At 42.2% G+C, this 14,360-nt stretch overlaps 2 protein-coding genes across 2 annotated transcripts; one reads left to right on the forward strand and one right to left on the reverse strand.

The window, feature by feature from the left end:
* Positions 1 to 43: 43 nt before the first annotated feature.
* On the reverse strand, positions 44 to 8,640 carry ndel1b (nudE neurodevelopment protein 1-like 1b). The gene is made up of 9 exons (XM_068749579.1): positions 8,494 to 8,640; positions 6,398 to 6,494; positions 5,077 to 5,230; positions 4,261 to 4,409; positions 2,420 to 2,556; positions 2,152 to 2,319; positions 1,965 to 2,056; positions 1,356 to 1,501; positions 44 to 1,264 (listed from the first exon to the last, which is right to left on the reverse strand). The coding sequence occupies exons 2-9, from the start codon at positions 6,481 to 6,483 to the stop codon at positions 1,174 to 1,176; spliced, it is 1,023 nt and encodes a 340-aa protein (XP_068605680.1). The 5' UTR covers positions 6,484 to 6,494; positions 8,494 to 8,640; the 3' UTR covers positions 44 to 1,173.
* Positions 8,641 to 9,445: 805 nt separating this feature from the next.
* Positions 9,446 to 10,109, forward strand: LOC137906029 (RING finger protein 222). The gene has a single exon (XM_068750321.1). The coding sequence runs from the start codon at positions 9,504 to 9,506 to the stop codon at positions 10,107 to 10,109; it is 606 nt and encodes a 201-aa protein (XP_068606422.1). The 5' UTR covers positions 9,446 to 9,503.
* Positions 10,110 to 14,360: the final 4,251 nt, after the last annotated feature.

Below are 14,360 nucleotides of genomic sequence, written 5' to 3' on the forward strand. Positions count from 1 at the left end.
CCAGAACACAACTCATATTAACATAAAAATGGACACTGAAGACTTTGATTTAAAACAGTGACACAATGTTTTATGAAATGTAGAAATAGGCGAAAATGGATTCAGACAAGAAATTAACACATGGCCAATGTCCAGTCTGCTTAGTACAAAATGACACGAGTCAAATTAACATGAAGTTCTCAGAATAGCAGATGTAATGGCATGCAATAAAGGCCACAAGGAAAAATGTACTCATACATCAACCAAATCTAGTTTCCTGTTCTGTGAGTTTTATAAAGCCAAATTCACCCACTCATAGTTAATCCACCATCGCAGTGAGGTCAACGAGCTCGTCACAAGATATTTAAAAGAATCTATACATAAAGACAAACCTGTTCTCTCGAAATATCAGTGAATGTGTAACAAAGGAAAAAGCGACCACAGCGAAACGTGTGGTCAGCAGTTTATGGGCCGGTTCAAGCCAGAGGACAGAACCAGCCGATGGATCCAGAATGGAGACGACTACTTTCTGAATTACATAACACTGTCAACTATGGCTACATGGCTTTGAACGATCAACATTCACTTCAGTCATGAATATGGGGTCAAAATTAACCTCTCCAGCCCCAAATTACAAATGCATACATGCCAGAAGTAAGCAAATAAGATATAATGCCCTTTAAAGCATATAGGGAGATAAATTACTTACTATGAACATATCCCTTTTTAAATAGAATACATTCTAAACTGAAAATAGTTTACTTGTGCAACTTAATTAAACGTACAGAAGATTAGATGCCGCGGTCATGTAGGGACCGTTTGTCAGTGCTAGTAGCTTTTCAGAGGAACGGATATAACAAATGTCCCTTCAGAGCTGAGCGCAATGCATTTCTAGTAATATTCACACAAACACACACGGCACATGCAAGTGTGTGGCAGGACTGCATGCACACGACTGCACACCCACTCACACATGCATTTACAGCTGCTGTAAAGTGAAGCCTCCTGTTCCACACATCACGCTCAAAATGTGCAATCCCAACAGCCAAAACACACGCATCACTCGTCATTCCCAAGCACTCACTCTCATTCACACACACACACACACACACATAATGGTCTTTCAAGTGTTCTCTCTGTTTGAGTCGGGTGGATAGCGGTTTCCAGTTTAGGTTTATGAGGTCTGGCCAAGTCTCACACACTCAGAGGCAACATGCCGGGTGGAGACACTGCTCTGGTTGCTGCCGTGGATGTCAGGGAGCCGGGATCCAATCCGTTAACAGTCCTGCATTTTCCACATGGACGTGTACAACGTTAGCAATCACAAAACTGAATACCGGTAAGACAAACAGACGGGGTGAATGAACGGGACTCACGTTTTATCAAAGTAAGTGGCGTGCAGAGCGTGGGAGAACTTTGCAGCACTGCCGTTGATGACTGTGCTGTTGTCTTTGGAATAATTTTTCCTTGCCGCCTGGTCTTTTGCAAAGTTTCTACAGGTGGCGAGTTTGGACTCCAAAGCCTAAATAGAACAAGAAAACAATCCGTGTTTAGACATTGTAAATTTGTTGGGGCTTTGCAAACTACTCTAAGTTTAAAGCACTGTCTGACATCACTTTGTCATCGCTACTACGCATAAAAGAAAAAAGAAGAAAACACCTCTTAAATAAAGCCAGTACAAATACATGCTAAATTAAATTAAATTTTTTCTTGCCATCTTTATACACTAGCCATGAAAAGTAAAAGTGAATCAGTTGATGTGTATTTGTAACATTTTCAATGTTTAAATTAAAGATTCGAATCCATTCTGGATCTGATCCGGATGAAATTCCGTAGCGAGGCCTCCCACCCTACATGACTGTCAAATTCCATAAGTATCGGCCAATAATCAACAGAGATATTGAATACATTTTGAAACTCCATTGACTGCAATGCTAAATAAAATTTCAAAACTTCGCCGCCTCGCCGGAGATAATAATACCTACCCCAACTTTCCTCAGGAGGTCACCAACAATATTAAGCGCGGAGATTCGAGCAGAGGGAGGGAGTGAGGAGTTGGCACAGCCATTGGTCAATGCTGCACAAGCACACATGCCAATGTTAATACACAAAACAATGACTTTGCAATTTCACGTGTACATTAGAAAGAAAGAAAAAGAAATCAATCCTGACCTTTCGGGCTGATGAAGGGATGTTCCATGCTCTTGCCTACAGGTGTGGCTGGAAGCGATAAAGAGGCCTGCACTGCAGAATCCATCTTGTCGATGTCTAAGGTGGGTGAGCTGGGTGCCGACATCCTGTCTGTAGATCGTTCCCGTACTGCCAGCTCCTGTCTCAGGTCTGCGGGGTCAAACAGGGTTAGCCTTGTTCACTAACCCTTACACAGGTGACACATTACCTGAGAAAGAGCTGAATGGATTGAGATGAAATTATTCTTCACCTCGTGCTTCATCCTTCAGCCGTTGAACAGATACTAGAAGGGACTCCTTCTCATCGAGCTCACTTTCCAGGAAGGCGTTTCTCTCAATGGCCTGGTTTAAACGCCCTTCAAAGTCCTCAAGAGACACTATTGTTGCCCTGCATACACAAAAAGGGGTTGAGCGATACAGCAGTTAACACCTTTTATGAAAGATTAGGCGCAATCTCTACGAAATCCAAGAAGGCTAGACTTCCATTATTCATTGGAATACGGAGCGTGGAGGGTCAAGTCATGTCTCGACTTCCATGAGCAGCAACAAAAGGGTCATAGTTGTGAACGGCTTGTCATTTCCTACACAAGCTGCATTCCCGTGTACATTTGGCTAAGAAGCTAACAGGTTAAACCAGACATGGGCAAACCACGGCCCGCGGGCCGTATGCGGCCCGTTATGCTTTTCAATACGGCCCGCCGAACTTGTCCAATTACCAAAAAATTCAAAATCTTGACTTTCATTTTGTCCCTGCAACACCCGTATTTCACCAGCAGATGGCGCACTGACCATCGGTGGTGTGTAGCGTATTGCTCTGCTTTTAGTTTCGTTTCCCCCATTGCTGGTGTCCCGTCCCGTCACAAGACCCTGAAACCGCACCGCAGGAGCTGCAGTTGGAACTGATCGATCTTCAGTCCGACTCCGCCTCAAAGGATAAGTTCAAGTCTCTTAACCTGAATTACTTTTATGCCTCACTTAACGAAGCCCCGTTTCCAAACGTCCGGAGGGCGGAACAGAAGATGCTGGTGTTGTTTGGCTCGACCTACGTGTGTGAGCAGACGTTCAGCGTCATGATCAATAAATCCCGTTCTTTTAATGAAGTGCGCATTTATGCACAGCAGGGGAACAAAAATGAGTGCAGCAGGAATAATTGAGATTTAGTATTTCGTGTTTTGATATGTTTTGAATGTTGAAAGTGATCATCTTTTTTCAATAAATGTTGATTTCTTTAACTTTACGCCTTCAAGTGAAATTTATTGAAAACAGATGCAATCACCAGGTTTGATAGATCACAGTGTCAGTGCTATTTTAATCTATTTACATTTCTCCTCACACTGTTGTTCTATTTTAATCTATTTACATTTCTCCTCACACTGTTGTGCCAAAATATGTGTAAATGCCGCATCTTGCATATTCATTGAGACAAACGTACTACCTGGATAAAGGCTATTTTGCACATTTGAAAGACGCAGTTCTTCGTACACACTGTTAGTAAATCGGGTTGTACATTTATCTGTGTGTGTTTACTGTGCTATGAGGTTTGCACACTACACGCAGCGCTTTAGTATATCTGGGCCAAACACTCATCCAAATGTTCCTGGCCCGGCCCCTCTGTCAAAATTTCAAACCCAATGTGGCCCGCACGTCAAAAAGTTTGCCCACCCCTGGGTTAAACGCACGGTCGTGGGTGAGAATTAGCCACTTCCAAGAGCAAGCAACACATCATTAACAAGCATTCATTCACTTTAGAAAAGAAGCTGTTTGCACACAGCTAAGCCACTGTGCATTTTCCCCTCTGTGTGGAAGCCAATCAAACCTGTCACTTTTTAATGCCTGGTATTTCCTTAGATAGCAACAAAAATCAGAAGGCTGTCAGCTGGAAGATAAACCTGCATTAAACTCGACTCAAGATGTAAAATAATAACGATGTTTTGATTTTTTAAACAAAAACAAGGTGGGGCTTAAATAATTCTCATTAGACATAATATAAAAATGCAACAACTGACTTTTTAAAAGTTTGCCCTCTGTCTATTCCTGTCACCTGTCATTTTATTAGTCTGACACAAAATGCATGACAAACGGCGACTCTGACCTTTTGGCTCTCTCCAGGTCGTCGTTGGCCTGCTCAAGCTCTCGGACGTATTTGTGGAGCTGCTCCTTGATGCTTCGTGTCTGGCCCAAGTCATCCTCGAGCACAGAGATCTGTTTATAACTCTGAGCGTACTGATGCTCCAGCTTCTCCTGAATAAACAAACACAACAAAATGAGTAAAGACAAAAAGCTAATTAAAAAAAAAAGAAGAAATGATTTCATTCTGCTGATGCAAACAAAGTAAAAGCACAATTATATGTGCTATAACCTGAGGCACAAACAGTTTCTCTCCAAGCTGGCGAACAAGGAGTTAAAAGTTAACTTATTGTTCTATGGAGACCCTTTGGCTCTTTTGCCTCGTGATACTTTACAGAACCAGTCGTGAAAAAGCTGCATGCCTGTACGGTGGCCCCTGAGGTACAAAATCAGGGAAGCTGATTAGTGATCACCCATGCAGATATCATTGATTTGGCCATGTGAAGAATCAAAATGCTTGTAATTTGTGCTATCAGCGAGGATGGCCATTTCTTATAATCCCCCCCCCCCCCCCCCCGACAACAGTTCATGGCTCTTGAAGCCTACTTTTCATCGCAGTGTTCTATTTTCTTCCTCTTTATCCTGACATCCACTTAAGGAGTGCTGGAGCGTTTCTTAAGAACAAGCCTAAATCAGACTCAAGGCATAAATAACTCTGGACCTTGACCACAGGATCAAACAGAGATCAGATAGCCGCTTACGCAACTGCTAATTGGTCGATTCGGTGCCGTAAACCACAAACCATTAAAGGAAGTCAAATCCGAAAATCAGCTCCATTCACCTTGAGGTTGGCCATTTCATTCTTCAGTCTCTCGTTTTCTCTCTGGAGGTCTTGGAGGCGGTGTTCGGCCTGGCTGAGCTGCGCCTCCAACTCCGCTTCCAGCTCCCTGCTCCCTTCCTGGAACTCCTGCAACTCCTCTTGGGCATCATGGCAACTGCGTGGTAAACACAAAAATGCATCAGGGAGAGACACACACAATAATGACCAATTACACTCAACTCTGTTCATTCTACAGTACACCATTCAATTTCATAGAGGCGGCAGGCTGGGGGACTTCGAGCATAAGAGCTAGAAAACGGACTGGCTTTTGTCCGATAACATGAGCCAGTAGCTTTATCTCCAATGGCCAGAAATAACCCTCGATAAAAAGCCAGTCACATTTGAACCTTGCTTTAACCTGAGTGAACAGCGCTGACTGTCGAGGTAAGCGATACGCATACGCGGCTCTGAAGACGCAGCTTAACTGTGAAAGTGAGTTCAATAGAGGCTGAGGAAAAACAGGCTCACTGTCTGTCATGTGCCCTCAGCTGCGGGAGAGGTCATAGGTCAGAGATGTGGGGAAATGAGAGGGCAGGGGGAACAGGATTAGGACACAGACTGACAGGCAGGATGCTATAAGGACTGATGGCATTTAGAGAACCTTAAAAGGCACGATAACTCAAGATTCAGCTCAAGTAAGCATTTCAAATTAGAACGGGAAGGAAAAAATAATATAATGTATCTCAGCTAAGTGGACACAAATCTTTTCTCAAGGGTATTCAAAACACATGACGCCACCTTGGCTAGCACCGTTCTGAGATCCGCTGAGTCGCACGAGGGTGGCGGCCTCACAGCGAGTCCAGTTGTTGTGCCAGGGCCGCACAATCCTGAGAAATCTACTGAAAACATGTGACACAAGCCGTGATAATGATAGGCTCCCTCCCATTTCTACTAACTATGTACCACTGCAAATATTTCCTAGAAAGGCAGGAACCTAACATTCTGTGCTGTTTTTCCTCCTACGACAGACCAGAACTCCACAAATGGAAAAAACAGGCGGCGTTGAACGGTTTACACAAAACTACCAACACCGCAGCCCTGGCTTCTATTTAAGAAGTCAAGACGTAATCATTTCCTCCAGACGAAGCCGGGCACTGATTTCATACCTTCTATGGTTAAATACATTTCTGTCCTGTAAAAATTAAACTTTTGAAAAGGGTGTAAAAACAGAAAATCATTATGTCACAACAACACAGCATAAATACATAAGTGTATTATATATCTCGTTAACCAGGTTATACGCTGGGCACTTGTCACCAAAGAGGCGAATGTCCTTGCCTACCTTTTCTTGTACTTGAGGGCCTGGGACTTCCAGTAATTAACCTCTTCATCCTTCGAAGAAAATTTAGGAATCATCTCTTTGTCCATGTCAGGGCACGCTGAGGGTTGGAGAGATGAATGTTAGACCCGCACTTTGCATCCTCAGGCATGTAGAGTCAGGCAAAATGCATTCCCCTTCTTATCTCAGAGCCGAACCTCTGAGCAAATTAAGATTCAAGATTTCCCCCCATTCCTCAGCGGAGAAGATAAGAAGCCAGATCCTTGTCCTGACATCATGTCGCCTGTAGTTATTCATGGGTCACAAGCCCCCCCCCCCCCTCGTCATTTTGCATGAACGGTTTTTTGATGGAGCTATTGAGGTTCTCCATTCTGTGATCTACGTTTACAACAAACCAGGGTCTAAGAAATCATCTGACGCACCTGAAAAGAGCTGCCATGTGTGCATCAAGGAATTTGTTTAAGGAATTTGGTTTGATGGTTTAAAAAAAAAAAGTGACTATAAATAATAAAAGTCTACTTTACTGTTATTATTAGCATCAGATCTTGACCCGATTTAGGCTTGGGCGAGCAGGATGTGTTATTTTCCTTTGTGAGAAGGAGGTCTGGACTCGGAGGCCCGTCTGCTCGTCTCTTTAAACATTCCTCTGAGATGGCGTCATTGACGATTTACTCCCCACAGGCTCAAAATACTGAAAGGGTGGAGAGTTGGAAATGTGTCCCAAGTACTGGGGATATACCATTAAGCTGGATCACGTCAAGGGAACGCCCCAAAATATTTATTTTGATTGCGAGGCCAACTAGTCATTTCAAGGTAATGTATTAATAGCAGATCTTCATAGTCCTCAAATGCCTGCATTTGGGAAAAGTATGAGCAACAGGAAACAGTTTTAATGGAAACAATTCGCACCGTCACGAGAATGACTCTTCAAAAAGATGACTAATTTTTAACCCGCTGAACAATACCAGGACATTTTGATCACAATGGTTGAACTATACATAACATACATCCGCCTCTATCACTGCCGTCTGATGCCGGGACAAATTAGTGTTCATATTCATTTCAGCCTCCTTTGAACGTAACCACAAGTGTGCTGTAAAAACATCTGGACAGACCAAGGCCTGCAGCTCGTGAACGTGGTGAGGGTGACGCTCCGCTGGAAGTCACAGACAGCAAGAGTTAGTGCAGACAGTTTCTCCTCCCACATTCTTCTTCTTCTGTCAGGGATGACAATCTCCTTAAAGTCAGTGTTGTAGTCATGATCTTTTAGTGGGGGGGGGGGGGGGGGGGTCCATGAGGCGGGTCCTACGCTGATGATTTTTCAGATTTGTTTTGTTTGTTTTGTTTTACTGGCTTGCTGTACCGGATGTGGTGATGGTCAGCGCGCCCCTCATGTTGGCCCCTGTGTGTTTATCCATATGGAAAAATAAATATGATCGAATTGAAAATCATAAACACAAAATTCTATATATATATATATATTTTAAATTAAAATCACACTTGATATAAATGACAAAGAAAGCTGTTAAAAAGGAAAATAACATCTGGTCAGGATGGTAAACGTGACTCGAAGCCATCAAACGCTGGGTGCCTTGAGACAGCAGAAACACGGGTTAGTATCAAATAGTGACGGCTTAGGATAATTTTAATGACAACGACGATATGACAAATAAAACTAACGGTGCTTCAAGCAACATGCCCTCGAAGGTGCGCTTGTGCGTAATTACGCACAGCTGATACGGTCTTTGCGCAGCAAAAAATCTACGTTGCGCCATTGTAAACGGAGTTTCAGTACACACATCCTTTGCTTGTTGATTTTATCTGTTTTATTTGTTGATTTTTATCACTTGTTTTTATGTTATTTATTTTTATACTATTGTGCACTTTGAGATTTGCCTTCAAATGTAAAGTGCGTTTAAAATAAAATGTATTATTATGATGTTGCTCACATTTGTCCGAGTTTGTGAACGATCAGAGGGATCATCGGCTTCAAGCAAACATCAAGAAGAAACGCCTTCCCACATCCAAACCGGGCTGTCATCGCACGCAGACGCCATACAAATAAATAAAAAGAACCGTTTTAGGATTAATGGCGGTACCTGCTCATGTCAAGTCGGTGTTCCCACAGTTCCCTGTTACGGTCGGTCGTTCTTCTCCCGGTGGTCGGTCCTAAGTACGCCCGTCTCTCCTCCTCTGGCCTCGGGTAAGCAGCAAAGTGACTGAGCCTTGTTTTCGGAAATTGCCAACGCGTCTCCCGGAAGTAACTAGCCTGACGTGGGCGTGCGTCTTGACGTATTTAAGTTACGTCATTACGGGGGCCGACTTGCGACATATTTTCTTTTCCTTCTGTGCAATCATGCAGATTTCCCCACAATGACCGCAAGGGGGGAGTATAATTCCCAAAGAATAAAGCGCCACACAGTCACGGAACCTTAAGAATATACACCGTGGGATATTCATGAATAAAGTATACGCACAAAAATGTAGGAAATACATGTTTGGTAGATTATTTATTTGTTGTAACAATACCGGTATTACTTGGCGTGAAATCCTGTGCTATTTTAAAAGCCTCTTGTTGCCTCATTTATAAGGAACATTCATTTTTTGGGGAAGGAATCCAGAGAAGCCACGCAGACGTGGGGAGAACATGCAAAGAAACTCCTCACAGAAAGGCCACAGGTCGGACCTTTTCTTGTTGTGAGGCAACAGCGCTTACCACTGCGCCACCGTGCTGCCCTTCTTCTTTGTTTTATTTTATAAAGACCATTCAAACACGTGAGAAAAGAATTGTACAAATAAAACAAATATGTATTTGTTAAAGCTCTTATTTCTCAAAGCATGACAGTTTTTGGTGACCATGCCCGGCACCTTATGAAGTGCATGACATGTGAACCGACTTGGCCCCATGAAGTGTCACCGATGTCTTCCAAGGAACCAATCAATCTGGTCGCAGCGACTTCAGGTGGCAAACCCTGTTTTTCTAGCCTCCACCCACAGTCAAAAGAAGTAGCGTGCGCTCAGAGGACAACAACCTGGGCGAGGAATCCACAGTCCCGACGTTTCTCCTGCGTAATCCTCTGACACCGAGTGGGTTTTTTTTTTTCTTTTTATGGCATTTCTAAATGAAGATAGCCAGGAGGCCGGCCCAGAGTGTCCAGTGTGCTACGAGTGTCTGTCTGGCACCGAGAGGACTCTGAGCTGCGGACACGCGTTCTGCCACGACTGCCTCGTAAAAACGCTGATCAGCATCAACAGCGGTGGAAACATCAGAGAGACTCTCGTTTGCCCCATCTGCCGTCATCTCACGTTCATAAAGAAGCAACGGGAAGCGCTGTCGTCGGACAAGGATCGAAATGACGGGCAGATACTGGAGGTGCCGCTTTCTCTGCGGCCGGGAGAGCGCAAGGACGCACGACGCACCAGTTTACCGGGAGTCAGTGGGATTTCCCACTGCGTTAGAGGGATCTGCGAACGAGTCCGCCGTCAGAAGTTGGTCAGCCCTGGTAATAATGAGTCACAGGTCTTTGTCATAAGCGCTGAAGGACGGCCGATGGCTGAAGGCGAAGTTATCAACGTTGTTAGGACCGCGATTCCACCTCAACGCAGGCGAAGGCGCAGGATTTGCACAACTTCACGATGCTTGGTCGTCTTGCTGGTGGCGTTCACTCTGCTGGCGATGGTGGCTGCAGTCTTACCCTGGCTTTTGTTGGCATAACCCAGGGATGTGGATGCCCGGATTACAATGTGCCAATGATAAACTAAATATTGATGGAATAGAAAGCATCCGGTCGCGTGTCATATACGCTACAGTTACATTATGAAATTATATATGTGGAACAAATACAATTCGTAAAAAGTGTAAAAACATAATGACAATAAAAGTTCATCTTAATCTAAATAAATAAATAAAAAATGCTCATATATATATATATATATATATATTAAAAATTCCTGATCAAAATAATAATAATGTTTTAAAATTAAAATGTACAATTTTGGTGTTATTTAGTTTGCATGTTTTAAAGATTGGTATTTTCTTTCTTGATTTATTGGAATTGTCAGAAGGTTTGCAGGCAGGTCCCTTTGTGTGCATTACCAAGCAACAGTAGAAAGTAAAGAAAAGGTTGGGGAAGTCTTAAAGACAAAATTCCTTTGTTTTGCATTCCTCTCTGTGACATGTTCCACCTGTTTTTGAGAAGCAAACATGCAACATGTGTTTTTAAAAGTTTTGATTTTAGTTGCAAAAAAATAGTTGGCAGAAGCAATGCTTTTAAAAAAAAAAACACTGCCCATGTCATAATCCCATTGTTCGTAAAAGCGACGGTTCAGGTCATTGCTGAGTCACCTTGTAGATGGTTACAGTGTTTCCAGGCAATTATGACAAAACGTGTCATTAGTAGAGCAACTATACAACTCAGGGGTTAATTTACATAGAGCTTGTTTATGTGTGATAATAAGGAACCTGCGTGTGAATTTATCTTTGAAACCTTTATGTGCAGATGAAGTGGAAAATGTGTAGAAAATACAACTGGTTTGGTTTGTAACGTGCGCAGAGCCACCTTTTCAACTCTCATTAAAGAAAGGAATCATGAATTCATCCGTGGAGCTCTGATGGCACTGGTCGAGCAGGTGGGGGATGAGATGTGCCTGGGTGGCTGCTGTAAGGTGATGCATGACTGTAGCATTTCAATACCCATGGCTGTTTATAATACAGATTTGAGATACAGCAGAAGCCCAGATTGTGTAACCTGGGGTGGAGATTCAAAACAAAGGATGTCAGTATCACCACCATGCAGGTGAACGTGAAGTGTGGTAAGAACTCGGCCATCCAGCCAGGCCTGTCCTACAGGTTCTATATATGACTAGGCTTTGTTTCTTCTGCCATGGTTGGCTTTGTTAGTGTGCATGATGATGAATTATTTCTTTTGATAGCAGGCAGACTTTGACAAAGTTTTGACAATGTAAAAACGCATTTCAAGTACAGAATTAACAGCAACATGTACTTTTGGTATCAAAGTAAAAATAGGTCTATCCAGTCCCCTAAAATGTAACTACCGGTAATAACATAAAATATCTACAACAATGTAGTATAGTTCCTCAATATTGTACTTCATAAAATTCTAAATTTCAAGCATTTTTCATTCATTTTCACATTTAAAATGCGAGAGAAGAACGTTTTAAGTAGGGATGTCCTGATCAGTAATGAAAATAACTATATCCATATACATCCGAGTCCTGATCGGGAGGTAACGTCCGATTCCGATCGAGTCTGCAAGCACGCGATCGGGCCCGATTTCCGATCACGTGATCGGATCGGGACATCCCTATACGGTAGTTTAAAGTAACAAATGTCATCTGCCAAAACTAAACAACAAAACACAGAAATGAAACTCACTGAAAATAGTTATAAAAAAAATGTAGAGTTTAATATATATATTTCTGACATTCTGATAAGGACTGCAGGTTGGCTTCACAGTACGCACTGTGTTCCACTTGATATGCTAAGCAGAGGAGGGAAGGATGGGCATGGCGGGCTCCACAAGCAGCAAGTTTCATTTGTACAGGAGTCGTGAAAGCAGGAGGCAGTATACCCCCACCCACCCCACAAAGTGATCCACATTCTCAAGAGTCCGTCTTTATATTGTACCCCTCCTTACAATCCCTAAAAACAAAACAATGGGACTACCCAAGCACATGCACAATAGTTTAAATTGACCTTTTCCTCTCATTTTAAAATCCCACCCACAAAATGTAAACAAATTGAGCTTCCTTTAGATCAGCATACACTTGGTGGAGAGGTGAGGCAGGATGTAACAGCGTACCATTTGTTCCCAAACGAGGCTCTTATGAATCTGATCTATACAACGGCTGTGAAATTAATGCAGTGGGTAAAACAAGGCAGATGAAATCATGACCTGTGCTCCGGGGGTTTGTGTGTCTTTTTTCAGCAGCATTAATAGTCACACCTGTAATAAATAACAACGCATGCGTTTCGGTGACTGTAAGTTCCAGGTACGATGCACAAAGTCTTTGTGGCAAGACTGGATTTGGCTAATAATGCCTAACAGTGCTAATGAACCTTGATCAAAATACAAGACCTGCCTTTAAGTTATTTCAAAAACTAGGTAGCCTATCATCTGACATGAGTTACACACAGGAAGCGATACCCTTACCTCCTTGTGTAAACACACAGAAAATAAAACCTCTCGTAGATATTACTTATGCCTATAGTTCCAGAATAACAGCCAGTGAGAGGGCACTTGCAATAGCTGTCATACAGTATAGTCACATCCATCAATATAATAATGCACGTCATCAAAATCATCATGAACACAGTCGACTGACATCACATACTGTAAGCTCACGTTAGGAGAAAGGTTAATCTAGAATTCATTTAGTCTTAAGTAATCACATAAAGCAAAGTAAAGAAACAAAATGAAATGCTTTCAATATAACCAATGGCTATTTTCTCTGTGTTTAGGAAGGGTGACTTTGACCAGTGTTGGGACTGAGGTGGATCAGTAAATACTGTAATTGCACTTTAATGACAAAATTATCATCCTAAAACATTTTAGGCCAAATCAACAAAGTGACACTGCAGCAGTTGTTTGGCTGATGAACTGGAGATACGTCTGATTACTTGTCTAAGAATAAAAAGGCATGAAAAGGATCGTTTTTGATTTCACTGATTGGAGTAACATGCCTTTTACTTTTGTTTGTAGTCCTCCCAACATTAAAGGACTACATGTACCCTCATTATGAATTAAACAGAGGGTCTGCGCATGCTCACATTGTCAAAAATATTTACACAGTAATAGATTAAATATGAGGTGAAAAAAGAAGGAAGGGAACTGGTGTGCAAGTTGCTCCTTCGTGCCGTAGCACGATTGAGGTCAAAGCTCAGTAGTCAGAATGAATGACTACTGCTGTAGCATCATTGTAACCTGGTGTTAAAGTGAAACACGATGGATCCACAGTAAACCTGTTCATTTTGTGCAAGGACAAAAATAACATCAACATTTCTATCATGTTAACTATCAGCACATATATTATTATTATATATATATTCAAGATATGCATTTTACGTACACATTTCCTCTCATTTTATGTATATCTCTTTATGTACAGTATTTATTTACAATAAGGGTCAAAGGTCACAGATTCCAAAGCACTTGAAACAAGGTTAAGGGTGAGAATCATACAAACCTAAAGGCAGTTAAGTCATCCATTCTTCACCATAAAACTGTTAACACCCCACAAGTGACATTTATTTAGTCAACAGACAACAGAAAACAACACGCCACCATTCAGAGGCCCTTTATCTGCAGCAGTTTGTTCACGTTGGCTCGTCATGCAAACACATAGTGGTGCTTTTTTTCAAAACTGAAAGAGAGGTGCACGTTTAAAAAAAAAATGTAATTTAGAATGACATTCTTCTAATACTGTGCTGGTGCAGAGTGGGTTAAAGTGAGTTGACCTATGTGTGAAGGCGAACCGATAAAGAACGGTTGCAATTTGTAATAGTCTGGAAGATGAGCGTGGCTATATGACAAAAAGAATGAAGCTGCGCTAAATGTCTCATCTTGCATGCCAAGTCCATCGACATTTTATTCGTGTGCACGAAGCTTCAATACCCTGCAAGCAATACATGCCTCCTCTCTGACTCACCCTGAGTATGGGCTTTTTGCTCCTAAACCTGACCAGAAGGCCTTAAGAAATATCACTGCAATTTGATTGCATGTTCTAAAGAGGCAAAAAGAAATGGATCAACTCACAGAAATATAGAACACTGCATCAAAAACAAAACAAAAATCACAAAAAGAAGACTAGAAAATAATTCTATAATACTCATCTATGCTCCAGTTATTCCTCCTCGAGGCGATTGTTCCTCCACTATGGCATTTTGGTGCTGATTGTTTTTTTGTCTTCTTTGTCTTTTTTGTTCGTTTTATTGTCGTCACATTTA

The sequence above is a fragment of the Brachionichthys hirsutus genome, chromosome 16 (assembly GCF_040956055.1).
Source record: "Brachionichthys hirsutus isolate HB-005 chromosome 16, CSIRO-AGI_Bhir_v1, whole genome shotgun sequence".
In the NCBI taxonomy this organism is placed as follows: Eukaryota; Metazoa; Chordata; class Actinopteri; order Lophiiformes; family Brachionichthyidae; genus Brachionichthys; species Brachionichthys hirsutus.